This window comes from Aspergillus melleus (genome assembly GCF_016097325.1).
Source record: "Aspergillus melleus strain CBS 546.65 chromosome Unknown contig6, whole genome shotgun sequence".
NCBI lineage: Eukaryota > Fungi > Ascomycota > Eurotiomycetes > Eurotiales > Aspergillaceae > Aspergillus > Aspergillus melleus.
In genome coordinates this window covers 217,845-243,448 of record NW_025763375.1, presented here as the reverse complement: position 1 = coordinate 243,448, position 25,604 = coordinate 217,845, and the positions used below count along the sequence as shown (strand labels likewise).

Here is a 25,604-nt window from a genome sequence, read left to right as displayed (position 1 = left end):
TCAGGTCAGTACATAGTTCGAATATTCCATTGAAGAGAGAGCTATGAGAAACCCACGAGAGCGGCAACATCATTAAACTGTTTGAATGGCCCCGTAAGAACTGGTCCGGCGTGTTGCACAACGAGTTTCACAACATCTGCCCAGTTCTTTTGCTCAAAACGATGCATATAATGTGTCATCATGTCTAACATGACGCTGTCTTTGGACACCATGGATATTTCATCAGGTGGATTCAACTTCGTTCTGTTTGTTAGCAGTCTTCTTATATCATTGGGTACCATTGTTTCCTATCCATACCTGTCTGTCCGTAACTATCGGATCCCTCCACAAAGGCTCATTTGCGATGTAATTGCAGATCTTACTCATAAAGTCTCCGATATGCTGTGTAAGATCCGGGACCCTAGGCCTTTGTGCGTTGGGTTTGAACACATAGCGCTCGAGCTCCGCAACCCAGTCCCAAGTCTTGAGGAGGTTCGACGATGATTTGGAATCTGAAAATGACTGATCCACCCAGTAGATTATATGTTGCAGTACCTTCTTGGCGGGCTGCGCGACAAGGCGATTGGTTTGCCCAAAATCCTTCCTTTTTTATTCTATTAGCTGCAACCTGGAGAGTCATTGAGGAGAGAAGCACATATCATGAAGGACAGACGACACCCGGGTTTTTCTTCACGTTCGTATAAACTTTGCAGTATTCTGTGCCGGAAAGATGGATCAAGAACCCTGGTCTCTTCGTGTTAACAGACTCAGTGCCGGTAGAGAACTCTCGGCCGATCTCAGGCAAAGCCCATTCGCTGAACCATTTCTCATTCATCGCAAGAGCCCCCTTCAGCAGAAGACTCAGGGAAGTTATTGATGCGGAAACTGAGCCCCTCCTTAAACCATGCATTAAAGTCCACAGTAAGCTGTTCATGATACCGATCATGCAAATAGGTCCGGAACATCCGTCTTGCTAACATGCATCTTTCCAAGTCAAATCCATTGATAGTCAATATCCTTAAGCCGCCTGTCGGCCTGGGCCACGATCCTACAGGAACCGCTGGATCATATTCCACCACCAGACTGCTGAGATGAAAGACCCTTTTCAATTCCTGGAGAGTAGATCGGTGTATGGATGGTGAAAGATACGCATACTTCTCATCAACAAACAGAGGCACGCTGTACGCCGTTTTCCCACTTGTCTGCGGCCCCGTCCAACCGTTGCCACCGTAAAGGCTCACCAAAGCGGGGAAGAACCAGCATCCATACAGATCCGGCCATTGGGAAGTGAACCGCAAGTGGACTTCGATAATCTTCCCTCCGATAGACTCCACGTTCAACATACCAGTATATTTACCCAGGTGGGTCTCGATGAACTCGGCGACGTTTCGCTGCACATTCTCCTTATCCGTGGCATTGACCTCCCAGTAGTCGAACGTTTGGTCTATGCCCGGAACACCCATCGTGTGGCTAAACCAGACCGGTTTACCAGCGACAACCGCAATGTCCGTGCTATAGTGCGTCCCCGTCAATAAAGTACACCACATATGGCCCGGCGTTATGGACTGCCAGTATTCCTCCCGGGTACTGATAGTCCGTGCGCCTGTCCCCATTCCCCGGAGACTCAACAAGGGTTTGCTGAATATTGGATAAAGATCCTCATCTGGCTCAGTCGCGTGTGGCCCGCACTTGATCCCTTGTAACTCGGCGACTGTAAGCTTGTTATAGACCCAGCGGAACTCCGGGTAGAGCTGGTACGCTTGAGAGTTGGTGGTCGGAATTATACATTCAGGTGGACAATGCACTGATTCAGCAAATTGGTTGCGCTCCGGGGGGTAAAATTGTATCGGCATATTAATTGATTATGTATCAACCAGAGATTGATAGGCACCAAGAAAAGAAAGAAAGAATTGCCGTGGGTTCGATTACAGTCAACAAGGGAGGCTTTCTTGCCGTAGGCAGGCGTTAGCCAAACACTAATGCCTGTAGTTAAGGGCAAGCATATTTATTTTAAGCTAAACATGGCTTAGGACATAGCATGTAACAGTAGCAACCGACTTCCTCAAGTAACGCTGTCATTGAGTATGCGCCAAGGGAACCTTTCCACTGGGTGTGTAGCATAAAGAATGATTGGTGTAAGAATATAATTTGCGTCATGACGTAGAGGAAGGAGAAAGTTTAATAAATTGCACTTATTAAGCAGGAGTGTCGCATAGGTTAACACTAGACCATTGTTTTGACCGGATGTGGCCATCTGTCAGGGCCATTCCGCAAACGGATGATGTCAACGGTCTGGGCTAACCCTAACCATTTTAACACATCGCAAGGGCACGGGAATTTCTGGACATCAAAAGCTATTCCTGCATTAGAGCGTAGTGAGCGGCTACGCAGGATTATCCAGGGTAGTCGTGAATGGGTTACAATTATTGAAACCGTCAGTTCAAAAGGTATATATATATATATACTATTAATCATTATACTCAAAGCAGGCAATCAACAGAGCCCATGGTTTAAGGATTTAAGCTTGCTAGAGACTGGTGGATTGTACATAACTACTAGCTAAAATGGCTGGACTACTAATGAAATAGGTCTTTTTTGGCTAATGAATGTAGGCGCTTTATGACTGGTGCTAAGTAGTTACTTATTTTTAATAGTTATAGTAGTTATTTAACTGCTGAATTGGATGATTTTTGTAATAATATATCTTTGTATACCTACTCATTTTTCGTGTCTTCTTCAGCCGCTTGATATGGGTGCTTTTAGCCCGCTTAAACGCGCATACGGAAAGCTGCTTGAAGGGTGTATAGTTGCAGGTAAAAACTACTAGACACACGGGCTTGAAATTTTACTTCTATTTATATCTATAATCGCTTCGCAGGGGCGGAGATTAAGCTATTGGATTGAGAATATTCTCTTTTGAACTTATCTTATAACTACGTACGCCCACACCTACATCCGTACTATTGTTAGTTTGTCACCGGGCGCTTTTGGAGTCGCAGCGGGTGAGCTCGCCCCAACGCAGTATGGCACTATATATGGCAGAATTCCATGTTAGTCTTTTGGCTCATGTGGGAGAGTAGACCATCCACTACCCCCCTTACAAGTACTAAATAAAAGCTTTCTAGTAGTCTAGTTACTTCTATTTAATATCTTAAAAAGGCTGCTTAAATAGCGATACAAACCAATCTTCTTTTACAACCAGAAATTGCGGCAGTACCTTGTTATTCCTATTCAGGCTTAGCCTGTTCAAATTCTGCTTAGCGAAGGTCAGGCGGGTAAGGTGAGGACCCTCCTCCGCTCTAAGACTGTCTGACAGTCTTGCACCTACCTTCGATTTAGAGATCACTCGATCGACTGATCACAATCGCACCGGACAAGAGGAGTCCCGACCAGGCCTTTCCTCGGTTGAGCCTCATGGAATCGGCTCAACTATGATAGAAACTCTTGGAACGCGAACGACAGGCCGAATCGCCGAGCCGAGACCTCCAGCGGCCCTTCATCCCACTCATCAGACTACTAGTAGTTAGGCAGTTGTTTAGTGCGGGACAAGAGCACAGTCCCCGCCGAAGCAATGACTACAATACGGAGTAAGGCGCGGAGGACAGCATTCCTGTTCCCCATTCAAGTGGATCTTGCTGTTGGCAATGCATCCACTGTTTCAATGCGGCATTTTCAACGATTTCAACTCCATATGTGGCTTGATGCTGTGTCGTGACTGGGCGAATTGTGCGCGTGGTTGTATGCTGGCGTCATGACCATCGTGAGGTTGGACTCGGGTCTATAGGAAAACCGAGTACGATGACTATCCACTTCAGCGTCTCAGCGAGACTTTCTCGTCCGAAAGACGACATCTAAGGAATCGCGAAGATCCCCCGCCTCTATCCCCATGCTCCGAGCCCGTCGGTCCGTGGATCGGTATAAATTGGGCAGACTCCCTCGTCTATAGCATCCTATCCGTCTTTCCTGATACCAATCTACCCTGATCTCATACCCTTCTTACGGTTAATTCTCGGCGAAACTACCCATCATGGCCGCCAGTCCCATCCAAAACGGCCATTTCGTTCACAACAACACTACGGCCCCCGAGCCCTCTGGCCTACTGAGCTTGTTCTCCCTGAAAGGCAAAACCGCCATTATCACTGGTGCCGGTGCCGGAATTGGCCTTGCCGTGGCTCAGGGTCTCGCGGAAGCCGGAGCCAACGTGGCGTTGTGGTACAACACCAATGACAAATGCCACGAGCGTGCTGCTGAAATTGCTGCTAAATATGGTGTACAGGGTACGTTGTCTGGATTTTTTGCGCTTCTAGCTAGCACACAGCAGTCCAATTCTAACCCAAAGAACTATAGCCAAGGCCTACAAAGTCAACACGACCGACCCCGCAGCCGTTGAATCTGCCGTCAACACCTGCGCAAAGGACCTCAACGGTCGTCTCGACATCCTCATTGCCAATGCCGGTGTCCCCTGGACTAAGGGACCTATGGTGGACGGCCCTCTCGACCACTACAGCCAGGTCGTCGACATCAACCTGAACAGCACCTTCTACTGCGCCAAATACGCTGCTGCCCACTGGCGCCGACAGAAGGAGGAAGGCACTGACCTTAACGGCAACCCACTCACAAACTTCACTTACGGCAGCTTCGTGGCCACTGCCTCGATGAGTGGACATATTGTCAACTTCCCCCAGCTGCAGAGTGCCTACAATGCTGCGAAGAGCGGAGTGATTCACCTGTGCAAGTCGCTGGCCGTGGAGTGGGTCCGATATGCCAGAGCGAACTCAGTATCACCGGGATACATTGTCACTGAAATCTCCAATTTCGTGCCGCAGGAGACCAAGGATATCTGGAAGGATAAGATTCCGATGGGCAGAGAGGGTGAGGTGGGTGAGTTGAAGGGAGCGTACTTGTACCTGGCATCGGATGCGTCGAGCTATACTACTGGAGCGGATCTGGTGGTTGATGGAGGATACACTTTGCCATAGATAAATCATTGATGAATGACGAATGAATTCCACTATACTTTGTGGCGTGCCGATAGAGCTGATTTGGGATTTGTTTATTGTAATCCATTTTGATTGAATTCAGTACTTCGGTAAGAAACGAGAATCAATACAGTATTCACCGTCTCACTGGCTGATACGGAAACTAGTCCCGATCCCTAGAGACCACTACACGGCGTACGGTGTAGTTCCGGTCTATCTTACTTCGTTCTAGATCCGAAGTAAACCCGCAGATTCAATCTGAGAACATGACATCATATCGTTCTTCGACCTTCCCCCTTCACTCCGAGGGCCGTGCACGACGAGCCTAAGCCCAATATGGCTAGATCACCCGTGTCAGGCTCGGTCCTCGGAGATTCGGCGGTACCGCCTCGCACTTCCGCATTTGGTGCGAATTGGCGCTGCTTTTGCCCGCTCACAAACTCGAGGACACTCCGTTCGGATTGGTAATCCCCGCTGTCATTCTCCCCTGGAGACCCAGACCCAATCTATCCTCTTTCGGCTTCTTGCTCTCGTGATATCATCCTCTTCTTGCTGGCATTTTACCTGCATGTTAATTTACGCGCAGTTCCGCTCTTCACCACTATTATGATCTGACCGACAACTACCTCGCCATGTCTTCGTGCCGTGGGCTCATTCGAGTCCTGTTTGTTGTCGCCCTCTTTGCGATCCTAGCCTCCTCCGAACACACCTCGAACTGGGCCGTTCTCGTCTCAACTTCACGATTCTGGTTTAACTATCGCCACCTCGCCAATGTCCTCTCCTTGTACCGTACCGTGAAGCGCCTCGGGATTCCCGACTCCCAGATCATCCTCATGCTGCCCGACGACATGGCCTGCAACCCGCGAAACGCCTTCCCGGGAACGGTCTACAGCAACGCCGACCGCGCGGTGGACCTATATGGAGACAATATCGAGGTGGACTATCGCGGCTACGAAGTGACGGTGGAGAACTTCATCCGTCTTCTGACCGACCGGCTGGACGAGGACGTGCCGCGCAGCAAACGCCTCGGGTCCGATGCCGGCAGTAACGTGCTCGTCTACATGACCGGGCACGGCGGCGACCAGTTCCTGAAGTTCCAGGACTCGGAGGAAATTGGGGCGTGGGATCTGGCGGACGCTTTTGGTCAGATGTGGGAGAAGAAACGCTACCACGAACTGCTGTTCATGATCGATACCTGCCAGGCCAATACCATGTACACGCATTTCTACTCGCCCAACATCGTGGCGACCGGTTCCAGCGAGCTGGATCAATCGTCGTACTCGCACCACGCTGATAACGATGTGGGCGTTGCTGTCATCGATCGCTGGACGTACTACGTGCTCGAGTTCCTCGAGACCCAGGTGACCAGCGCCAACTCTAAACTCAATCTGGGTGATCTGTTCGACTCGTATGACGAATCCAAGATCCATTCGCAGCCTGGTGTGCGGTGGGACCTCTTCCCTGGTGGTGAGCAGGAAGGTCGTCTACGGACCGTGGTGGATTTCTTCGGCAACGTTCAGAATGTCGAGGTGGAGAATACCAATTCGAACGACCCGGGGTCCTTGAAGGAGGATCTTATCGAAATCGCACGACTCGTCGAGAAATGGCGGTCACGGGATCGGGAATATCTCGCCCAGCGCAACGAGAGCAACACTGAAGTACCGTCGTCTGACTCTGAACCGCCGTCTGCCTCTGTGCAACTCCAGAAGAAGAACGTTACGCCCGCGAAAATGACCGAAGAAACGATCTGGGAGAAGCGATTCATCGGGGCTTCAGTTTTGGGTGTTTGTGCTGCTGTCTGGCTGACCGGGTCGTTCTTGGGTGGATCGGCCTGATCATTGCCCGATCATGCATTATATATAGTCTTCGTTTCTTCCTGTGTTGGCATTTACATGATTTGCACCTGTAGTTGTTTCTTTTCTACCATGCGTGTACATCAACTGCAGCCTTGTCTGATGCATTACAAGTCAGGATCGGGTTAGAGTTTGGCGTTGGCGTTCGATACCATTTGGTTTTGTCTTGATATATCTCTCTACAACACTTCCCTTAGAAATTTCCACAATGCACTAATAGGCTAAACAATCAATTGATAGACAATAGACCAACAATATAAGGTTGGGCTGGTGCGCGATTCAGGCTAGATCTGAATCTCTAGGTTCTTCCTTGTGTATAGCCATAGCCACAGGTAGTTCCCTGACCATTGCGCTGATGGTGAATTCCTTCTCTATACCCCAAGTCCCCGGTCCATACCGCTTCTCCACCACAGTGACGAATCCCTTCTTTGCCCAATACGAGGCAGTGATCTCTTTGACTACCTTGACCATGATCTTGATCGGCCTGGGGGGTGAGGTTTTCTCCGCAATTGCCGATCCTGCTTCTGGCTGAAGTGACAAGTACTCTCCAGCAATCCACTTCTGAAGAATGGCCTGCTCACAAGCGTCCACCAGTTTATCCGCAATCCCTCTCCCTCTAAACTCATCGCTTGGCTTCACAGCAACAATCGCGGCCTCGAAGTCCCCGTCAACGGATAGCTCATCATCTGCGCTCGGATCTAGATCCGACTCGGTACTGTGTCGAACAGGGTTCCAGATTTTACCACCCTCCCAGGCCTTGATACTGGCCGTGCCGATCGCCTGTCCTGGTGTCCTCGTTGCATCGGTGGTAGTTTCGTCTGCATTGCCGGGGTGATGAAAGTACACAGCCGTTAGACTTGACGGGCCTAGTTCGTCGATCAATTGACCCGGCTGCTCCAGGCGGAGGCCGGTCCGGCCCAGTGGGTGACTTGCCTGGACCAGGAAGCTTTCGTTGATGAGTTCACTGAGCTCGTCCACTAGGGCCGGTTGCTGGCTGAGTTGGGAGGATGTGTAGATTTTGATTGTATAGGGGGTTGTTGTTGGGGGTGGAGGAGGGGCCATCGTTAGATGTTTGTATCAATCTTTCGTGTTTTGAGAGAATTCAAGAATGAAAAGAGGGTTCTGTTGATATTTTCACCGTTAAGTGCAATATCCACAGGTGTGAGTCATGGCGACATATGGGCCTTTATAGTTAGTCCATGTTCCGTGTTCCGACGAGCAGGACTGGGCCATTTTGGCTGTGTTGTTGAAAGGGCGTAGACTAAGAGCTACTAGTCTAGTTCTGTTGTATTGGAGATTAGCAGGAGACAACTATAGGATGTTGCCCTTTTTAACCGCTAATTAACATCTTTTCGCCGAGAGATATGTTCGCTGTCTGTGGGGGTTCCGTGAACTGACGACTGCTGCGATAGGCCTATAATTTCAGTAATTTGACAGGCTTTGTGATATCATAAAAATTTATCTTCTCTCTAACAATTTCGGACATTGATGTAGATTTAGTAGTAGTTATACTCAATCTTAGAGTGTCCGACGAAATGAAGTCTGGTTCGCGACAGGCTGTGAGAGGCTCCACATCGACAGGACCTGTCACAAAAGGTTCTGCAGAACATGTCGCCGCGCAGAGACCTCAGATAATCCCTATTTGGTATCTGCAAATCTTCAAAAATCTCCATCGAACAGATCGCGAGGAGTTTTGCAAGCAAAAAGCAAAAAGACGAGTAATCGCGAGTGGATGATTCGAGGCTTGGCACGGGACTCCGCACGTGCCTGGACGCGTCGGGGAAGCGCGACGGAATTGGTTACTTTTGCTCTCTCTCCACCATCACCGACTCGATCATCGCGGGCTTGCTTTGTTTTTACGCTGCGGAGTAGGGCCTCGCGGAGGGCTTGCCTTGTCTGATTTGTTTGCTATCATTCGAAAATCTAGTTATCTCCTCGGTCCCTCTCCGTTTTGTTCGCCCTTTCTGCCTTCATCCCTGCGTTGGCCGGCCATGTATCTACCGCGCCAGCTAATATCGCATCTCTACCTCCAACTTCTCCAATCGCACCATCCACTGTCGCCACCCGTTCTGATTCTCGTGGCCCTCGAACCAGACGCCCTCTGCGCCTGTCGCATCCTCACGGCCCTTCTCAAACGCGACTATATCCCGCATAAGATCCAGCCAGTAGCCGGATATGGAGATCTCGCCCGCGCGGGGGAGGAGCTGGTCAAACCCATGCAGACCACTCACGGTGGGAGCGGCGGCGTGGTGATCTGCCTTGGTGCTGGAGGTCTGGTAGACCTCAGTGAGATCTTGTGTCTCGGGAACCCCGAGGATGAGGTCGAAGATATGGGAGGGGTAGAGGTGTGGGTGTTTGACGCGCGACGGCCGTGGAACTTGGCCAATGTATTCGGCGGCGAGACCAGTGGAGGACAGAATGGGAATGATACGGCTACTTTGCGGCGGAATACGCGCGGTGTGGACAAAGGCCGCATCACCCCTTCGTTTCGCGCGGGGAAGGGCGGCATTGTCGTTTACGACGATGGGGATATTGAAGATGAAATGGCCAAGGAGCGGGAAGCGTATTGCGCGCTGCTGGAAATGCCGGAAGTGGACGATGACGAGGAGGATCTTGACGAGTCGGCGAGTGAAGACGAGACCGAACGTCTGTCTAGCTCGGGTTCGAAAAAGCGCAAGTCGTGGCAAAGGGAGGACGATGACGACGAGTCCGAAGATGAGGATGGGCCGCCTCGACAGCGGAGGAGGAGCAATTCGGTGGGTTCCATTTAACCTCTACAAAATGGCATGCTAATCATACTATTCTAGGGTTCCTCCATGGTCTTCTCTCCCCACAAACGAAGGATCGGCCACGACTCCTCTAACTCGTCACGCTCCGTCACTCCAACCTCGCAATCCCCGTCACCCAAACAGCCGAAGCAGCCTTCGGCACGATCATTGAAGCGGCGACTGCTCCAGATGAAGCGAAAGCACGAGGGCGTGCTGCGGGAATATTATTCCTCGGGTACGTCATACGCGGAACCTATATCCTCTTTGGTGTACTCCCTTGCATCCGAACTAGGCCGGGAAGACAACGACCTACTTTGGCTAGCCATCATTGGCGCTTCTAGCTTGGAGCTGAGTGGTCGTACAATGTCCGGTGTTGGCATCTCGAACGCATCAGAAACGGGGGGGTTAGCCGGCTGGGGCGGAGAAAGGGGTGAACAGATCCGCCAAATACTCCGAGATGAGGTTCACCGATTGAATCCTCCTGATCCTTACGAACGAGATCGCGATATACGGGGTGAGATCAACGGCGTCATCCCTACCACTGCCAGGTCACCGACAGACAAAGCCATTCGACTATCGCCGGAGCCTCGGTTCATCCTCATCAGACACTGGTCTCTTTATGAGAGTATGCTTCACAGTCCGTACCTGGCCTCACGACTACATGTGTGGACCGAGAACGGCCGGAAACGACTCCACAAGCTGCTAGCAAAGATGGGAATCAGTCTCAGCCAGTGCCACCAGAACTACACGCATATGGATATGGAATTGAAGAGGGTGCTGCGACAACGACTGCTCAAATATGCGCCTATGTACGGATTGAACGGATTGGTCCCTGCCGAGGCATCTGGACATGCCGCTTCCCGGGAGGGATGGGGTTTTGTGCGGTGCTGGGGCTGGAAGGCCTGCCTCTCTGCCACAGATGTTGGCGTTATCGTGAGCGCTATACTGGAGGTTGGGCCCGAGGAGGCCCCTGGATCGTGGGACTCGAAGCGCATACGATCCCGAAGCGCAGCCGAGTCCAATCATGCCGACGGAACGACCGAGTCAGACCTAGCGAGTCTCTTGCCCCGATTTTGGAGCGCATATGATGCCCTTTCCCTCACGTCCGAGTCCCCGACGCTTCTGCTAGAATCGCTTCCGCTAGCTCAGCATCTTCATCGGGCTATCCTGCGCACTGGCACGTCACTCCTCTCGAAGTATCAGATCCGCCATCTGCGGGCTTTCCGCATCGCTGTCGTCAAAGACGGACCCGATGTGAAACTTTTCACCAACCCCGGAGCATTGACCAAATTGGCCTTGTGGATTGCCGAGGCTATCAAGGTTCAGGAGCGCGAGCGAGGTGATACCGTCAAAGTCGGGCGGAAGAGGGCTACCGGCACGCCTCTCGTCCTGGCCGGACTGGACGAAGACCGCGGGCTTTATGTCGTAGTGGGCACCGGTGGAGGTGGCGGCGTGATCGACTACGCTGCCTTGAACAAACGCCGCGAAGAGCGCAAGAAGAAGAAGGAAGAGAAAGAGAAGAAGCGGAAGGAAAAGGAAGAGCGACGGGCGAAACGTGCAGCTGAGAAAGCCGCACGAGAGGAGGATGAGGACGAAGAAGAAGAAACCGAAGAAGAGGATTCGTCTGAATCCGAATCTGAGTCGGAAGACGAGCAAGAGGCCCGCAGTAATTCTTATCTCCTCCGCAATCGATTTGGAATCGCCTTCCAAGAGGTTGTGCAGGAGACCAACACTCGAGTCCGGATTGATAGCTTCGAGCACTGTGTGGTCGAGGTGCAAAAGGAGGATCTTGGCGCATTTCTCGAAGCCCTGAGTTTCCGCAGCGTGGTGGGTTGATTCTTCTTTTGGATTGTGCAAAGGTATACAAACACACGTCCGTCGATACTTTTCCGTTTGTTTCCGTGGACGATGTCTAATCATTTTTCTCTTTTGTCTGCTTTTTCCCACCCTAAAAGACTTGATCAGGGGTGGGTGGATATAAGTGGTTCATCTTTCCAGTTTTCTTTGTCTTTCCCCATTTTTATTCATTCTCTTGAGCAATGCGTGGTATGAGGCTTGAGGAGTGCAAGGAACCGGCTTTTGCTTTTTGTTATTCACCGAGGGCTTCTCAAAAGGGAGGGTATGCGTAACGACAGCTTGGGATCTACTGTGGTCATTCTCTTTTTCTTTCCTTTTCTTCGTCTGATTTTTGTTTGGATTTGTCTGAGCTCCAGCATCTACACACTTGACCTTGAACCATAATGACCGGGTTGCATTATATTTCCCCACACATGTCACGGCGCTTGAGGTGTTTCTTTCATGGATTGTGTTTGCTGTTAGACATGTGGATAGCATGAGTTTTGCATTGGATAATCGAACTTGATTTGCACTGATTCTATACATTCGCTGTTCCCCCAGAGGGCTGATCTTTAGGGCTCGGCTTTCTCTCCGAAGCTCCCCGCATCTTCGGCTTCTCTTCGCGCTCTTCCTACTTAACCTCTTCTTCTCCCCTATTTGTCTTGAACATCAAGAGACACGAATCTATGAACAAACATCATGGCTTCTCAAGATTATCCGACTCTCCCCCGCCAACCCACACTCTCTCAACTGCCTCCCGAATACCCCACCGACGCTCAGGACCAAATCTCCCACGTCCTCTCCAACTCCAAGCTCAACCGTCTCGTCGTGCTCGACGACGACCCCACTGGCACGCAGACATGTCATGATATCTCCGTCCTCACCGTCTGGGACATCCCCACCCTAATCGACGAGTTCCGCCAGCCCTCCGCCGGCTTCTTCATCCTCACCAACTCGCGCGCCCTGTCCCCCGCGGACGCCGAGGTCCTGATCCGCACCATCTGCGAGAACGTCTCTCAAGCCGCCACAGCCACCAACCAGACGGTCGACATCGTCCTCCGCGGCGATAGTACCTTGCGCGGCCACTTCCCACTCGAGGCTGACGTCGCCACCACCGTCTTCGGCGCAACCGACGCCTGGGTCCTCGCGCCCTTCTTCTTCCAGGGCGGCCGCTTCACCATCAACGACGTGCACTACGTCGCGGAGGGCGAGAACTTGGTTCCCGCTGGTAAGACGCAGTTTGCGCAGGATGCTACCTTCGGCTACAAGAGCTCGAATTTACGGGACTATGTCCTTGAAAAGGCTCCCGGACGGTTCGACCCCAAACAGCAGCTCCATTCTGTCACTATCGACGAGATCCGCACGGGTGGTCCAGACGCGGTGTTTCGGAAACTGATGGCCCTGCCGAAGGGAGGCGTCGTGGTCGTCAATGCTGCTGCGGAGTCAGATATGCATGTTTTCGTGGCGGGCTTGCTACTAGGTATGTCTCCCTTTTCCTCCTCTCGACTTACCCACATATCTACCCCCTAAGACACGCCTAAACTAACGGGATACTTGAACCAAAAAAGCCGAAGCTCAAGGAAAACACTATCTCTACCGCACAGGCGCCGCCTTCGTCTCGACCCGTCTCGGCATCCGCTCCAAACCCCCTATCTCAGCCAGAGACCTGCACCTCCCCAACCCGCGCACAACAGGCGGCCTAATCCTCGCAGGCTCCTACGTGCCCAAGACAACCGCGCAACTGAAGGAGCTGGTAGACCGACGTGGTGCTTCTGATCTCGCCATCATCGAAATCAACGTCGAAGATCTAATCGCGGCTTCGACGTCTTCGAACAGTACCGCAACAGCAGAAATTATAAACCAGGTCGTGCGCGACACAGAGCGAAATCTATCCGCGGGAAGAGATACGTTGGTCATGACGAGTCGGAAGCTGATTACCGGCGAGGACGAGCTTTCGTCGTTGCGTGTGGGCTCGAAAGTCGCGGAGGCGTTGGTGGATGTGTTACGGGGGGTGGAGGTGAGGCCGAGATATGTTATTGCGAAGGTTTGTCTATTGGCTCTACTCAGTCCTCTTATACTTCTTCAATTGCTTCACCGTGTTCTTGGTGTTGCTGTTACTTGCATTGAACAGATGGACTTGATACTAACCAGCATGATCACTAGGGCGGAATCACCTCCTCCGACGCAGCCACGAAAGGCCTAAACGTGAAACGAGCTCTAATAGTCGGACAAGCCGCGCCCGGCGTCCCTCTATGGCGATGCGACGAGCCGACCTCGCGCCATCGCGGGGTTCCCTTCGTAGTGTTTCCGGGAAATGTAGGTGGCGAGACGACATTACGTGATTTGGTGGAGGCGTGGAGTTAAGGTATCTTTCAACGGTCATTATGTATACTCAAGGAGGTGGACCACGATAGATAGATAGCGATGCGATGTGATGTTTTTTACGTGAGATCAATTCTGGTGACCCGTAGGCCACGGAAATGAGTACCTTCATTCGACTAATCCTAACTGGCACATACACCAGACTAAAAACTGGACAAGCCAGATGGGGGAGATGATATGTACACCTGCGTACAGTGTAGACCAAAAACCCACCCGCGCAAAAAAAAGCGATAAAGCAGGGGGAGATAAAAAAAAAAGGAAAAGAATAACTAACGAGGGAGAGCCACAGGTGCGGTGCATGTGCCTCCTGGACGATTATCATGGACGCCTCTAAATAGATCCGTTTGTCCCGGGAAGAAAAACTAAAAGAAAATGCAAAGAACGATGTAATGGTCGCATATGAGAATCGAAAAGACGGCATAAGAAGAGAGGAAAAAGAATAAGTGAGAAAGAATGAGGGGAATAGAAACCAACCTTGAAGTCCTGACCATAGTTGTATAGTTTCATCGCATATTGGGCGAGTTCGCTAGATCACAACAGTATGTTCAGTCAGAATCAGCGGAAGGAATTTTTTGTTCTTTTTTTCTCTTATCATTACTACATGTTTTTCGTCCGGTCGGAGATATCTGGGACTTCGACGGCGTATTTGTTTGTCGGGCATCTCCGCTCACGACAAGGATGGGGACCGGCCCCGACACGGTTTGTTGGTACAGCTTCGTTCGAAAGCTCGATTCTCAGGCAGGGGTGACCTGGTTGTTCACTCCGTTGACAGGGACCTGTCGCTTCGCAGCTGGTTGCGAGGAATCCTGTGAAATAGTTGATATCAGTTATACCCAGACCCTAGGACTCGGAAAAGTATCACGCCGCATATGCAGTTTCGAATTCCGTCTGGGGTGGTTCGCTGCTTCGTGATTTCTTGGTTATCTTGCAAGTACTTACGTCTAGTTGTTCAATGCCGCGCTTCTGGGCGGTTGCTTCGGATTTCTTGATGACCTTCTTTTTGGGCCGGGTAGGTCGGGTCTCCCCGGGTTCGAAAACATCATCTGGCAGGTCAAAGCTGGGAGATAGTTAGAATGCTCCTATCTTAATAAATAGGAGAGAAACTTACTTGCGGACGTGGGTGATCGCCAGGTCGTTGATGCCGGGCTGATATCCGGGCCACGAAGTGCACATTGATTTGAAGATCTGGGCGTCGGTGGAAATATCCAATGACCGAGACGAACCTGCCAAAGTCAGACGAATCATGACGGGAAGGCGACTAACATACCTGGCTCCAACGGCTTCAGCTCCAGTCCAATGTAATAGGTCGTGGTGTAGATGGTCGAGGAAAATCCGGGCGTCTTCTCGACGGTTTCGACCACCTCTTTCTTCTCCAGGCCATTTTCTGCGGCGACCTGGTGGGCAGGATCTTTGATTTCATCGGTAGTCTCTGTTTTGGTGCCTTTATCCTGGTACTTTGTGGATCCATTCTTGACGGCCTCCGCCTCCTGTTCATTGCTAACAATGTGAACTCTCTCAAATCCCTTGGGGAACGGGTGGGACACTGCGATGGTTTGTTTCCGGTCCAGAGCTCCAACCATATGTCGAATCTTGGATTCAACCAGACCAGACCAGACGGACTCCGTTTCCTTCGTTTTGCTGGATGCGGTGATGCTGAGGTAATACTTGTAGTCGCGCGTAAAAAAAGAATGCCGGGTAAACAAGTCATTCCAGGTTGCTTGTTTCAAAAATATCTTGTCGACAATATCACCTCCACGCTGAAGTTCGCGGAGAATGACTGCCTTGGTGGACAACGAGATGTTGTGAGTCGCGCACATGGATGGGTAGGCGGGCGTGATGATGGGCATCAAATGGAATCGATCGCCATGGTAGATCTGCATTCAATTAATCCAAGTCCTGGGGTCGTGGTATCCGCGTATGTCCTACTTTGGGGTTCCAAACTTTCATCTGGAGAGGTCCATCTTCGATCGGTTTCAATAGCACGGGCTGCGGCCAGGCCCACTTGTTCATGATCCGGAAGAATTTCCCGACAATGACCGAGCCGGTCGCTTGGGGATAGAGCTGGCACACTCTTGCAACCAGCATTGCCCAAGCGACACCACCGGGGAAACCAACAATGTTGGCATAGATAGCTCGCCCTGTTTATACCGCAGCGTTAGCTTCTACCACGGTCGTTGAGGAACATCAAGAGGATGCTTACGTTGCGCCCACAACTTGATAGCACGTAGCGCGAAACGGAAAGTCTTCTGCTGGGGAACCAGCTCCAGAATTTCGTCTGTGACACGGGTTCCGTTCAGCGATCGGACCTCCTTCTCATCCAGGCCCCTCAGGTAGTCATTGTTCTTCAGGTCCAGGTTGAGAGGTATCGATGGGACGATAAGACGGGCGAAAATCAAATCGATACTAATGCCGGACAGTTCTAGCTTGATGAGCGGGACAAAGGCATCTGGCACGGGGGTTATCTTCTCGATGGCCCCTTGCGGGGCCAGTCTTTCAAGAACGGGAGGGAAGTCCGCAAAGAAATCCTCGATCACGACGTGCTTCGGTCCAAGAACAAGGGTATCGATATCGGATCCTGTCGCACAAAGCCTTCGTTAGCGTCGCAGCCCCAGCCATCGGATTGAGGAGTCGCGGGCGACCTACCCGGTCCGTACACGCCCAGCCGATAACTTCCATATGTGAAGATCTTTCCACCCGCGGCCTCGACCGCGGCAGGCGATAATCCCTTTTTGCGACTGACAAGCTTGACAAATTCGAGGGCGCACCGCTGTAGGAGCTGAAGGACTTGCTTTCTAAATTATCGGTGCATTAGCGCTCGCAAGGAGAAGAAAAGGGGTGGAATAGAGGAAGAGGCTGGGATAGGTCCAACAACCGCCCTCACCTTTGTTCCGTCTCCGTCGGGCTTTCGAAGTTGTTCTGAAGCTTCAGTTCTGCGATCAAATCATCATTTGCGGCGAGCTCATCTTGGGTAGGTAGAGCAGCAGATATGGGGGGCGTGACTCCCCACTGTCGAGCTGTAGAAGCGGCCATTATCTATCGTCGGGCTGGAAGATCGGTTACAGGAAGGATCATGCGGTTGCGCAAGCAGCGGCTAGATAAATCGACAGGGAAGCTGGCAACGAGTGACAAAGGAAACAACAAGGAAACACCAAACTAGAATCAAAGAACAATGAAAGGCCCGACAAGTCAAACAAAAGAAGAAGAAAAGAAAATGCCAGGAGAAAGGAAAGGAGCAGATGGAGAGGCTACGAAGAGCTTGAGTGAAGTGGAGGACGATTGATAACTGGCGATGGCCGATCGGAGTCTTGGCTGGCTGACTCAGCCACAGTCACCTGACCCTTCTCTCACTCTACCAGAGTATTCAGTATCGATTCATTCATGGATTCATTCTTCCTTATTCATTCATCCATTACTCCGTACATCAATTCACTTTTCCGCTCTCAAGTTTTCAGGTCCTTGCCTGCCTGTACCATCTCCTCCACGGAAGAGCCCAGCTCATTTGCCTCAAAGAATTCCCGTAATCGCTCATCAATCCACTTCACGTCCACCTTGCTATCTCCGGGGCCTCCAGCCCAGTCTGTAATGATGTCAATTAGTACAAACTCACTGACAAAACTATCATGATACTTACGGCCCCAAACGGAGGGAATGACACGAAGTGTACCGATTCCTGGTTTCATGCACGCCACCTCATTTTCGGAGTCCTCCGGACTGTCATCACCCGTTAGCTACCAGGGATGAAGCAGCGCAGATGGGATCTGACTCACGGAAAATAAAGATCGGTCTTTGCAGGCATGACAAGTATTTTGGCTCGGATTGAAGCCATGGCCTTTTCAAAGTCACCATTGTAGGGCGCTTGTCGAGATACGTCCCCATTCTGCCATGTCTGCAGCATGGTCAAAAGATTCTCCGGATCTGCAAACGTCTCCATCAGTCAGGATCTATGATCACGTCTTTTCTGCGGTGCTGAGGTCCTACCTTTACTCAGGGCCCAAGCTTCCCAGAAGTTTTGTAGAAAGTTCTCCAACCCCTTGAAACCCAATACGGTTTCGTACAGCTTTTGCCGATAAAAGGTCTGACTGAAACCCCTGCGATGAGGTTAGTCTCTCATGTTCGACCTCTGGATGGGCTCAAGTCAATCCTCACCAGCCTGCATATCCCCTAGCGAATGCTTTCAATCCAATTTGTCTCTCGTTATCACTCCAAGCTGTCAAAGTCTGGGTCTCCTCCAACAAACGCCCCTTTCCCGAGCCAGCAGACGAGAGATGCTTAGCCGCCAATAGAGCGGTTTTCTCGCCCTCCAAGAAGACCTGGTTATGTAACGCGGTGCGAGCAGAACCGCAGAACGGGACCACCAGATCCATCATGTCGGGATACTGGGTAGCCCATTGGTAGCTCTGGGCGGCGCCCATGGACCATCCTATCACGGCGCGGAGGTGGCCGATGCGCAGATGCTGCGTGACTAGGGCATGCTGGGCCCGAACGTTGTCGTAGAAGGATACTGTCGGGAAGGGACGGGGACCGGGGTAGTTCGAGGGGGAGGTGGACTGACCGTTGCCGAACAGTGCGGGGATGACGATAAAGTACTTCTGCGGGTTCAGCGTCTTGTCCTCCCCCACCAGCCAGTAGTTGTCGGAGATCACTGCGTCGTGTCACCTATTAGTTTCTCTCGCTCGTATGATGGTCTCGAGAAAACGTACAGCCCGAGAACCAGGTCGGATAGACAATGGCGGGGAATTTGGGGTCTCCAAAGGTCTTGAAAGCGATATGCGCGTCGGTGATGGTCTCTCCGCTTTGGAGCTCCCAGTCTCCAAGCTTGAAGATCTCATAGTCGGGCTGGGCCATGGTAGTGCTGGAATGGGACAACTGAGACTGCGGCTTGATGTCGGGGAGATAAGAAAGCAGCATTGAACCCCCGCTCGTATTTATAAGATTCCATGATCGCTCTCAGGTGATTGCGCAAGTCGAGGCTAGTCGAACAGAAGGACTGGTCCAGCCCGCTCATGTGATCGTAACCTTAAAAAAAAGCGACAGATCCAAGAAGTGCTTCATCCATCGGTTGGACCATGAATAGTAAATCAATGATCTCCGCCCGAGCATCAACCTGTACGGAGTAGAGATCATCCATCAGCATCTCTCCGAGCAGTATCTCCATCCCAAAGAGGAAACTAGGGCAGGCTTCTAGGGCACCGTCTCCGCCCATCACCGCCCGCATCACGTGGTCTTCCCAGGCGGTGAGATACTGCCTTGTGGCCCAACGCATGACATAACGACCGGCCGACAGCGAATCCACCATGTGATGTGATGCCCAAGTTCTTCTTAAACTCATCCCATCCGGTTTTCGTTCTCTTTGAAGAGGCACTGTCATCTTTCGCATTCTATCAACTTCGTTCCTCATAGCTTCATCTGCTACACTGTACGGAGCACATCTATTACCTATAGTCTCTACCTATCGATCCATCCATCTATACCGCCCGATCGCGTGATCATTCGTCATCGGCATCGAAAGCGATTGCTCAATCTTTCTTGTACCTACTTCTATTTTATCCTCAGAACAATTTCTTTCCATTGAGCCTGCTATTGTGATCCTCTCAACCACCGCCAACACCAAAACACAACACAAACACCATGTGTATCGCATTAATATCCACCGCTCATCCATCCTACCCATTAATCGTCATCAACAACAGAGATGTATGTCCCTCCATCCACCTATCTCTCCCCCTCCCGTCAATCACCCGTCCAACTAACCCAAACAAAACAAAACAGGAATACCTCCACCGCCCAACCTCCCCGGCAAACTACTGGCCCCCGCCACACACCCACATCCTCGGCGGCCGCGACCTGGCACGAGCCACCCACGGCACATGGATGGGCGTGAGCACAGACGGCAAGATCGCCGTGCTAACCAACTACCGCGAAAAGACCTCCGACGAAGCCACAGGCAGCAAGTCCCGCGGGACGATCGTGAACAATTGGCTAACTCTACCTCCCGGGGAGCGGACCCCGACGCGCGACTTCGTCTCCGGGATGGTGAATAGTCCCGAGGCGAGGAATGTCGGTGGGTTTAGTCTTGTGTGTGGGTATGTGGGCGAGCCGTTGGCCATCGTGTCGAATCGGAGCGAGGATGTCGAGAGCGTGAGTTGGGTGGCGAATGGGAGGGGCGAGACGAGGGGACTGAGTAATACGACGTTTGAGGATCGGTCGTGGCCGAAGATCTTGGATGGGGAGAGGTTGATGGAGGAGGTTATTGGGAGGCATTCTGGTGCTGCTGGGGAGGAGGACAAATTGATCGATGGGTTTTTGGACCTGCTAAGCAAAAATACCCTGCCGGAGCTTGGGGAGGATGCGACGGCGGAGGATTATCTGCCGTTCTTCCGGCAGAGTATCTTCATTCCGTTGCTGGGGAGGAAGGAGGACGAGGCGAGGGCGGCTGCGCGGGGGTCGGAGGTCGGTGGCGATGACTCGTTGGATCGGAGTTATTTGCACGGGTCGTATGGGACGCAGAAGCAAACGGTGATCCTGGTGCGGCAAGATGGCACGGTGAAGTATTTCGAGCGGACGCTATATGACAATGATGCGAAGCCCGTGCCGACTGGGGAGGGGGATCGGTCATTCGAATTCGAGGTGTCGAAATCGGGGTGAAATTGTCCTGTCTATAACCTGACCTTTATCTTTTGGAACTACGGGATGTGATACCAACGAAAGTGATGTTTCTTATGAATGATATGGATTCTATGATCAAGTTATCCTTGATAAAAGGGATCAGTAGAGCGGAACTATATACAACGGTCTTTTGATCCGCTCCTGCGTCTTAACGATGCAAAGTACACTGCATTGAATCTGACTCTGCACAGTCACCCCAATCTTCCCCGTGGTCTATAATCTAAACACACTGGTGGTAGTAGGGGTTCTGCTTAACGCAGGTGTAAGGGCTCTCACACTGCGTGCTGCCGGTCCAGTTGATACCGCCGCACTGGTAGTAGTGAGCCACCACGCCGGCAGAGCCACTAGGAGCAGCGCTGCTGCTGGTAGCGGCGCCGCAGCTGCCGGGAACAACGGAAGAGGTGCTGGCGGGGAGAGTCTGGAACGAGGAGGGGGCGCTGCTCACGGGGACGGCGGCAGCATCGGAGGACTGAGCGGACTGAGCGGTCGAGGCCGTGGGGGCAGGGGCCTTGTACTGAGCAGTCGGAGCCGAGAACGAGACGGGAGCGGTGGTCTTGACGGGGGCAGCGGCGGTGGTGGTCGAGGGCGCGGAGCTGACGCTGGTGGTGGCACTGGCGTCGGACGAAGCAGAGGCGGTAGCGGAGGCAGAGGCAGAGGCCGACGAGGAGGCACTGCCATTGACGAAGTACTTCTTCAGGATGGGCAGGTAGGTGTCATGCGCGGGGCCAGTCTCGGGCTCCAGGCTGTACATGTAGCTTCCCCACCAGGGACCGGCGGACCACCATTCGGCGCCGGTCCAGACGTCCGTGTTCTCCGACATGTAGGAGAGCAGGCCCTCGACGGCGGACTCGCAGTCGGCGTTAACACCGCCGGCGAACTCACCCAGGAAACCCTTCTTCTTGTTGGATTGCAGCCACTCGGTGGCGGTCTGCAGACGCTCCTTGCCGATGGTAGAGCTGGAGCAGGTCTCCGAGGTACCGGATCCGTCGGAGTCCAGGTACTGGTGCATCTCGTAGACGATCTTGTCCTGGGGATCGGTCAGGTCCTTGAGGTTGTCGTTGGTGGAGGCCCACTTCCAGGCGCCGCTGTACGAGTTGCCCTCGACGAAGATGTACTGGGTTTTGGCACCGGCGGCACGGATGCCATTGATGGCGGCTTGGTTGAGGCTCAGCACGAGGTCCTGATCCATGTCGTGGAACTCGTTGTCTGGGTATCCATTAGCACCATGCCTACTGAAGCTCACTGAGGATGTTGGCATACTGGTATCAAAGATGACCTTCTCGTTGGAGGCAAACTCTCCGGCAACGGTCTGCCAGAAAGCTTTAAAGTCCGAGGTGGAGGTAATGATACTTCCGGAGCTAGACTGCCTGTTAGCATTCCGCCCATCCAGGGCACTGGAGCAGAACATACTATCTTCCATAGTTATGAGGATCAAGAACCGCATAGGCACCGCTGTCGGTGATGGCAGCAACGGTCTACATCATTAGCCACTGCACACATAGTAATAACACCCTTAATATGCGACCGACTCACCGTCTTCAAGTCCTTCAGGTAGGTCGAGTCCGGAGTTCCGGTCATCTTGCTCGGAACCAGACGCTCCATGAGGAACGGGACACGGAAGATGTTCATGCCCTCCTTCCGCAGAGACTGGATCTTGGAGGTCTCGGGCCAGGTGTAGTCGGTGCCCAGGGTACCGGGGATGTTGGACTCGCCGAACTCAGCTCCGGATTCGCTAACACCGAACCCTGTCTCGAGTTAATACGGAGGCAAATAGCGGAAAGGATCGGAGAACATACAGGTGAAGCCGGCGTCGCGCTTCTTGATGTCACGCTTAGGGTAAGCGCTGACCAGGCCAGCGGCACTGGCGGCCATGATGAGGCTGGTAATTCTCATATTGGAAAAGAATGGAAAGGAGTGAAAGGTGAAAACGAATGTATGAACTTGCAAAAGGAGTGACAAGAACGAAAGGAAGAATCAAAAGAATGACAAGAAACCAGTCTTGAGTGTGATGATAGAAGAAAAAAAGAAAGAAAAGAGCTACCAACTCTCGCAGTCCGACTTCCCATCTTTATACATGCTCGACGATATACCCTCTCTCCCCTCAAACAGAACCGTCCAGATTCATCTCCTGATCCCCACAAACAATCTCATGTCAAATAAGACGGACTCCGGAACCATTGGCAGCGACGGGGTCCCAGGAATACGCCGACCAGGCACACGATCCTATCCGAAGAGCCGGATAGATTAATCCCCCTCCGGTGTAATTTCCAACGTCCCTGGCCCTTGACCGATTTGGACCGACATTTCATTTCGCCAGACCGCGTGGCGTTGTCAGCCGGTGCGGTGAAATGAGCAGATTGTTGATTATTGATGAACCGGTGGGATTTGCCGGTGGAGAGACAATCTGGAACGCCGGCCGATGCTTAGCCTGCTCGGTTTGCTGTGCGGCGTGGGGCCACGCTGCTTTAGATGAAACGGAGATGGAGCCATCGTTGTGCCGGTTGCCTAGTTTTGCCCGACGGTTGGGGGAAATTCAGGGTGCAAGGAGCGCGACTTTCGACGGCGAAGTCGGTCAAAAGCTTGTCTTGGGGAGGTTGTCGCGGAGAGATTAATTGTGGATGAATTGCGATCGCGGTATACCGTATACGGTGCGGAATTGTAGGCCGTCCACGCAATGGAAGTATATCCTGGCTTGATAAGACTGTTCAATAGTTAGTCGGAGTACTCGGAGTAGAGCATAAGAAAACTATTTATGTGCATTTCTCAACCAGCGTTATGAACTGGCATTAACTATGAGATATACAAATTCGTGTCCTCGTCCATGTGTCCTCCTCGTTCTTCTCTCTTATGTCCGTGCTTGTTATATATGAATACACTTTTTACCCAGCTCTCATAGCCCCAGCTATCTATGCCGTCGCAGAGGCCTCGTGCAGTCTCACCGTCACCGGGTCGGCCGGCGCCAGGGTCAGCGTCAATCCGTACCGAATTTCCTGCTGCGGGTTCACGTCCTCAATCTGATCGAACCGCTGCAACAATCGCACCAAAACGTAGCCGGTCTCCGTCAACGCAAACTGCTGTCCGATACAAATACGAGGCCCGCCGTTGAAGGGAAGGTAATCCCAGTTCACCTTGCGATCCACCCAGCGCTCCGGGTCGAAGGCGTCGGCGTCGGGACCCCAGAGATCCGTGCGGCGCTGCATGGCAAAGACGTGGTAAACCACCGGTTGACCCTTGCGGATGTATACGGGCGCCTCGCCGTCGGGCCCGCCGCCACGGGGCAGCGTCGTATCACGGGTTGCAACGCGCCGGTTACCAGGAACGATGGGATACAGACGCAGCACCTCGTTGATGACCTGATGCAGGTAGCGGCAGGATTTGAGCGAGCCGAAGGTGATGTCGCGCGGGGCGTCATAGGTGCCGAAAGTGTCGAGGATGGTGGTGCGCAGCTTCTGGAAGACGTCCGGGTGCCGGGCCAGGAGTAGGATGCACCAGCTGAGCAGCGAGGCCGTGGTGTCGCGACCGGCCAGTAGGATGTTCAGGAGCTGCGAGCGCAGTTCGATGGGGTCTTGGGTGACGGCAGCAAGTCCGTTCAAGAAGTTGTAGGGTTGCTGCGATTCCGTGGCGGACTTCTCCGAGTCCTCGTTCTTGCGCTGCTCGAGGGCAGCGGTCACGAACCGGTCCACGTAGGAGTGCACCTGGGAGTCTATGAAGTGGCTTTCCTTGTTGTTGGCCATCCAGTAGAAGCTTTCCAACCGGCCACGCTGCGCTGCGTACCACTGGCCGCGGTCGAAATAGTAAGGGAATTTGTCCTCGGCGATGTGGCCGTTCACGACGGCAGTCTGGCTGTCAACGCTCTCGCCGAATAGGAATTCCGTCGCCGAGTCGATCGTCAACCGAAAGAAGATGGATTGGATATCGGTGGTACTCGACCAGCCGGTTGATGCATCGATGGGGATGGCCAGCATGGCGGCTTGGACGTGGCGTTCCTCCAGATCAAGATCGCTGATTTGGTCACGAGTAAACTGCGGGCGCAGAAGACCTCGCGAACGAGACCAGGCTTCGCCGTCGGCCGTGAACTATTCACATGACAGATCATATTAGCCTTGCGTTACCACAAACACACTATTGAAAGGATGACGTACGATTCCCGATCCGAGCAACGAGTGCAGCGCATTCCGTCTAGGCTCCCCTAATTCAAAATCCCTGAATTGCGTGGCAAGGACGGCCTGAACGTTCTTCGGGTCGAAAGTGACGATGCTCTCGCGACCAAGTTGCACCTGTCGAAAAGTCGTGACAAGCCGGTTCTCTTGTTTGCGCAACGTTTCGAAGCGAGCACGGAATGTCGGCGGGATCATCTTCGCTTTGTCGGCTCGCATCACCTCTCTCAAAGTGCCCAAGCCCAGCCAGCCGCTAGGATATTTAGGGACGGGGCCACATTGCCGCTGGCGAGCATTCTGCGCATGGCGCAACGAGTTGAGTATACTCCAGAGTAGGCGCAGGCCGACCAGAACGGCCGCGAGGGTCAGAAAATGACCCATTCTAGGATGGGCGAGGAAAAGAAGGTGTTGTCGAAGGGAGGGTGGGAGGGGGAGTTTCGGGCAATATCGAGATAATTTATATACTCCGTGTGATCACTTCCCGAGTTTGAAGTTTCCGTCGACCGAGCCAGAGAAAATAAGAAAGAAAAGAAAAACTACTTATATATCATGACCCGGGGGGCCAGACGCATGCTGCCTACCGACTACCGAGGCAAGGAGGCGTCGACATTATAATCTATGGAGCAACAGGGCCGAATTCAGCAGAAGATGGTGTAGTGGAGTGGAGAACAAGTTTCCTTAGTATCTCGGAGAGGCCGGTGACGCAGTTTAGCAAAGATGGTCCAGGATGTGGAATTCATTCATTGGGATTCGACGGTCCACGGCCCCATGCATCGGCGTGCATCGCACACACCCGACTCCGGCAGGTTTTTCTTTAGTCGGATCGGGGTGTCGATCGCTGCTTGGCGGTGGGAACAATGCAGCAGAAGTTGTGAACTTATGCGTGCCATGACGGTATAACAGACGTCTATTCATTTTCACTGCCAGAAAGTTGAAGGGATGACATCAAATGGCTTGCACCCTTGCAGGAGCCGATCAACTAGA

The 25,604-nt window shown here is 52.4% G+C and overlaps 11 protein-coding genes across 13 annotated transcripts; 5 read left to right on the top strand and 6 right to left on the bottom strand.

Moving 5' to 3' along the window:
• Window positions 1-806: 806 nt before the first annotated feature.
• Window positions 807-1,832, bottom strand: LDX57_009861 (uncharacterized protein; the record flags this gene model as incomplete). The annotated part of the gene is made up of 1 exon (XM_046091604.1): window positions 807-1,832. One exon carries the CDS (start codon window positions 1,830-1,832, stop codon window positions 807-809), a length of 1,026 nt encoding a protein of 341 aa, XP_045947581.1.
• Window positions 1,833-3,103: 1,271 nt separating this feature from the next.
• SOU1_2 (Sorbose reductase sou1) lies at window positions 3,104-4,998 on the top strand. Its single transcript, XM_046091603.1, has 2 exons — window positions 3,104-4,256; window positions 4,327-4,998. The coding sequence occupies exons 1-2, from the start codon at window positions 4,007-4,009 to the stop codon at window positions 4,956-4,958; spliced, it is 882 nt and encodes a 293-aa protein (XP_045947580.1). The 5' UTR covers window positions 3,104-4,006; the 3' UTR covers window positions 4,959-4,998.
• Window positions 4,999-5,590: 592 nt separating this feature from the next.
• GPI8 (GPI-anchor transamidase) lies at window positions 5,591-6,793 on the top strand (the record flags this gene model as incomplete). The annotated part of the gene is made up of 1 exon (XM_046091602.1): window positions 5,591-6,793. One exon carries the CDS (start codon window positions 5,591-5,593, stop codon window positions 6,791-6,793), a length of 1,203 nt encoding a protein of 400 aa, XP_045947579.1.
• Window positions 6,794-7,090: 297 nt separating this feature from the next.
• On the bottom strand, window positions 7,091-7,873 carry LDX57_009858 (GNAT family N-acetyltransferase; the record flags this gene model as incomplete). The annotated part of the gene is made up of 1 exon (XM_046091601.1): window positions 7,091-7,873. The coding sequence occupies one exon, from the start codon at window positions 7,871-7,873 to the stop codon at window positions 7,091-7,093; it is 783 nt and encodes a 260-aa protein (XP_045947578.1).
• A 929-nt stretch (window positions 7,874-8,802) lies between these two features.
• CDC45 (cell division control 45 family protein) lies at window positions 8,803-11,415 on the top strand (the record flags this gene model as incomplete). The annotated part of the gene is made up of 2 exons (XM_046091600.1): window positions 8,803-9,567; window positions 9,619-11,415. 2 exons carry the CDS (start codon window positions 8,803-8,805, stop codon window positions 11,413-11,415), a joined length of 2,562 nt encoding a protein of 853 aa, XP_045947577.1.
• Window positions 11,416-12,114: 699 nt separating this feature from the next.
• On the top strand, window positions 12,115-13,779 carry LDX57_009856 (uncharacterized protein; the record flags this gene model as incomplete). Its single annotated transcript, XM_046091599.1, has 3 exons — window positions 12,115-12,895; window positions 12,984-13,459; window positions 13,579-13,779. The coding sequence occupies 3 exons, from the start codon at window positions 12,115-12,117 to the stop codon at window positions 13,777-13,779; spliced, it is 1,458 nt and encodes a 485-aa protein (XP_045947576.1).
• Window positions 13,780-14,531: 752 nt separating this feature from the next.
• Window positions 14,532-16,827, bottom strand: PAP1 (polynucleotide adenylyltransferase; the record flags this gene model as incomplete). The annotated part of the gene is made up of 8 exons (XM_046091598.1): window positions 14,532-14,603; window positions 14,737-14,854; window positions 14,906-15,020; window positions 15,065-15,671; window positions 15,724-15,935; window positions 15,998-16,372; window positions 16,441-16,589; window positions 16,679-16,827. The coding sequence occupies 8 exons, from the start codon at window positions 16,825-16,827 to the stop codon at window positions 14,532-14,534; spliced, it is 1,797 nt and encodes a 598-aa protein (XP_045947575.1).
• Window positions 16,828-17,160: 333 nt separating this feature from the next.
• LDX57_009854 lies at window positions 17,161-18,767 on the bottom strand. 3 transcript variants are annotated; one of them, XM_046091595.1, is made up of 6 exons: window positions 18,498-18,767; window positions 17,944-18,439; window positions 17,776-17,885; window positions 17,565-17,712; window positions 17,429-17,508; window positions 17,161-17,374 (listed from the first exon to the last, which is right to left on the bottom strand). In XM_046091595.1, exons 1-6 carry the CDS (start codon window positions 18,703-18,705, stop codon window positions 17,238-17,240), a joined length of 1,179 nt encoding a protein of 392 aa, XP_045947572.1. In that variant the 5' UTR covers window positions 18,706-18,767; the 3' UTR covers window positions 17,161-17,237. The 3 variants fall into 3 exon arrangements, with proteins under 3 accessions (XP_045947572.1, XP_045947574.1, XP_045947573.1); XM_046091596.1 differs by having other exon boundaries at window positions 17,944-18,767; XM_046091597.1 differs by having other exon boundaries at window positions 17,429-17,712.
• Window positions 18,768-19,425: 658 nt separating this feature from the next.
• On the top strand, window positions 19,426-20,442 carry LDX57_009853 (NRDE family protein; the record flags this gene model as incomplete). The annotated part of the gene is made up of 2 exons (XM_046091594.1): window positions 19,426-19,491; window positions 19,567-20,442. 2 exons carry the CDS (start codon window positions 19,426-19,428, stop codon window positions 20,440-20,442), a joined length of 942 nt encoding a protein of 313 aa, XP_045947571.1.
• A 241-nt stretch (window positions 20,443-20,683) lies between these two features.
• On the bottom strand, window positions 20,684-22,335 carry egl3 (putative extracellular endoglucanase/cellulase; the record flags this gene model as incomplete). The annotated part of the gene is made up of 5 exons (XM_046091593.1): window positions 20,684-21,669; window positions 21,724-21,821; window positions 21,874-21,938; window positions 21,997-22,208; window positions 22,260-22,335. The coding sequence occupies 5 exons, from the start codon at window positions 22,333-22,335 to the stop codon at window positions 20,684-20,686; spliced, it is 1,437 nt and encodes a 478-aa protein (XP_045947570.1).
• Window positions 22,336-23,369: 1,034 nt separating this feature from the next.
• LDX57_009851 (cytochrome P450) lies at window positions 23,370-25,001 on the bottom strand (the record flags this gene model as incomplete). Its single annotated transcript, XM_046091592.1, has 2 exons — window positions 23,370-24,539; window positions 24,606-25,001. 2 exons carry the CDS (start codon window positions 24,999-25,001, stop codon window positions 23,370-23,372), a joined length of 1,566 nt encoding a protein of 521 aa, XP_045947569.1.
• Window positions 25,002-25,604: the final 603 nt, after the last annotated feature.

What these genes read in the sequence shown, in the direction of transcription:
- LDX57_009854 (XM_046091595.1), bottom strand. Translation starts at nt 18,705, where the DNA reads ATGCTGCTTTCTTATCTCCCCGACATCAAGCCGCAGTCTCAGTTGTCC. An exon ending in TCCGACCTGGTTCTCGGGCT is followed by an intron (nt 18,440 to 18,497) that starts GTACGTTTTCTC and finishes GACACGACGCAG; the next exon opens with TGATCTCCGACAACTACTGG. An exon ending in AAGACCGATCTTTATTTTCC is followed by an intron (nt 17,509 to 17,564) that starts GTGAGTCAGATC and finishes GGGTGATGACAG; the next exon opens with TCCGGAGGACTCCGAAAATG.
- SOU1_2 (XM_046091603.1), top strand. Translation starts at nt 4,007, where the DNA reads ATGGCCGCCAGTCCCATCCAAAACGGCCATTTCGTTCACAACAACACT. An exon ending in TGCTAAATATGGTGTACAGG is followed by an intron (nt 4,257 to 4,326) that starts GTACGTTGTCTG and finishes AAAGAACTATAG; the next exon opens with CCAAGGCCTACAAAGTCAAC.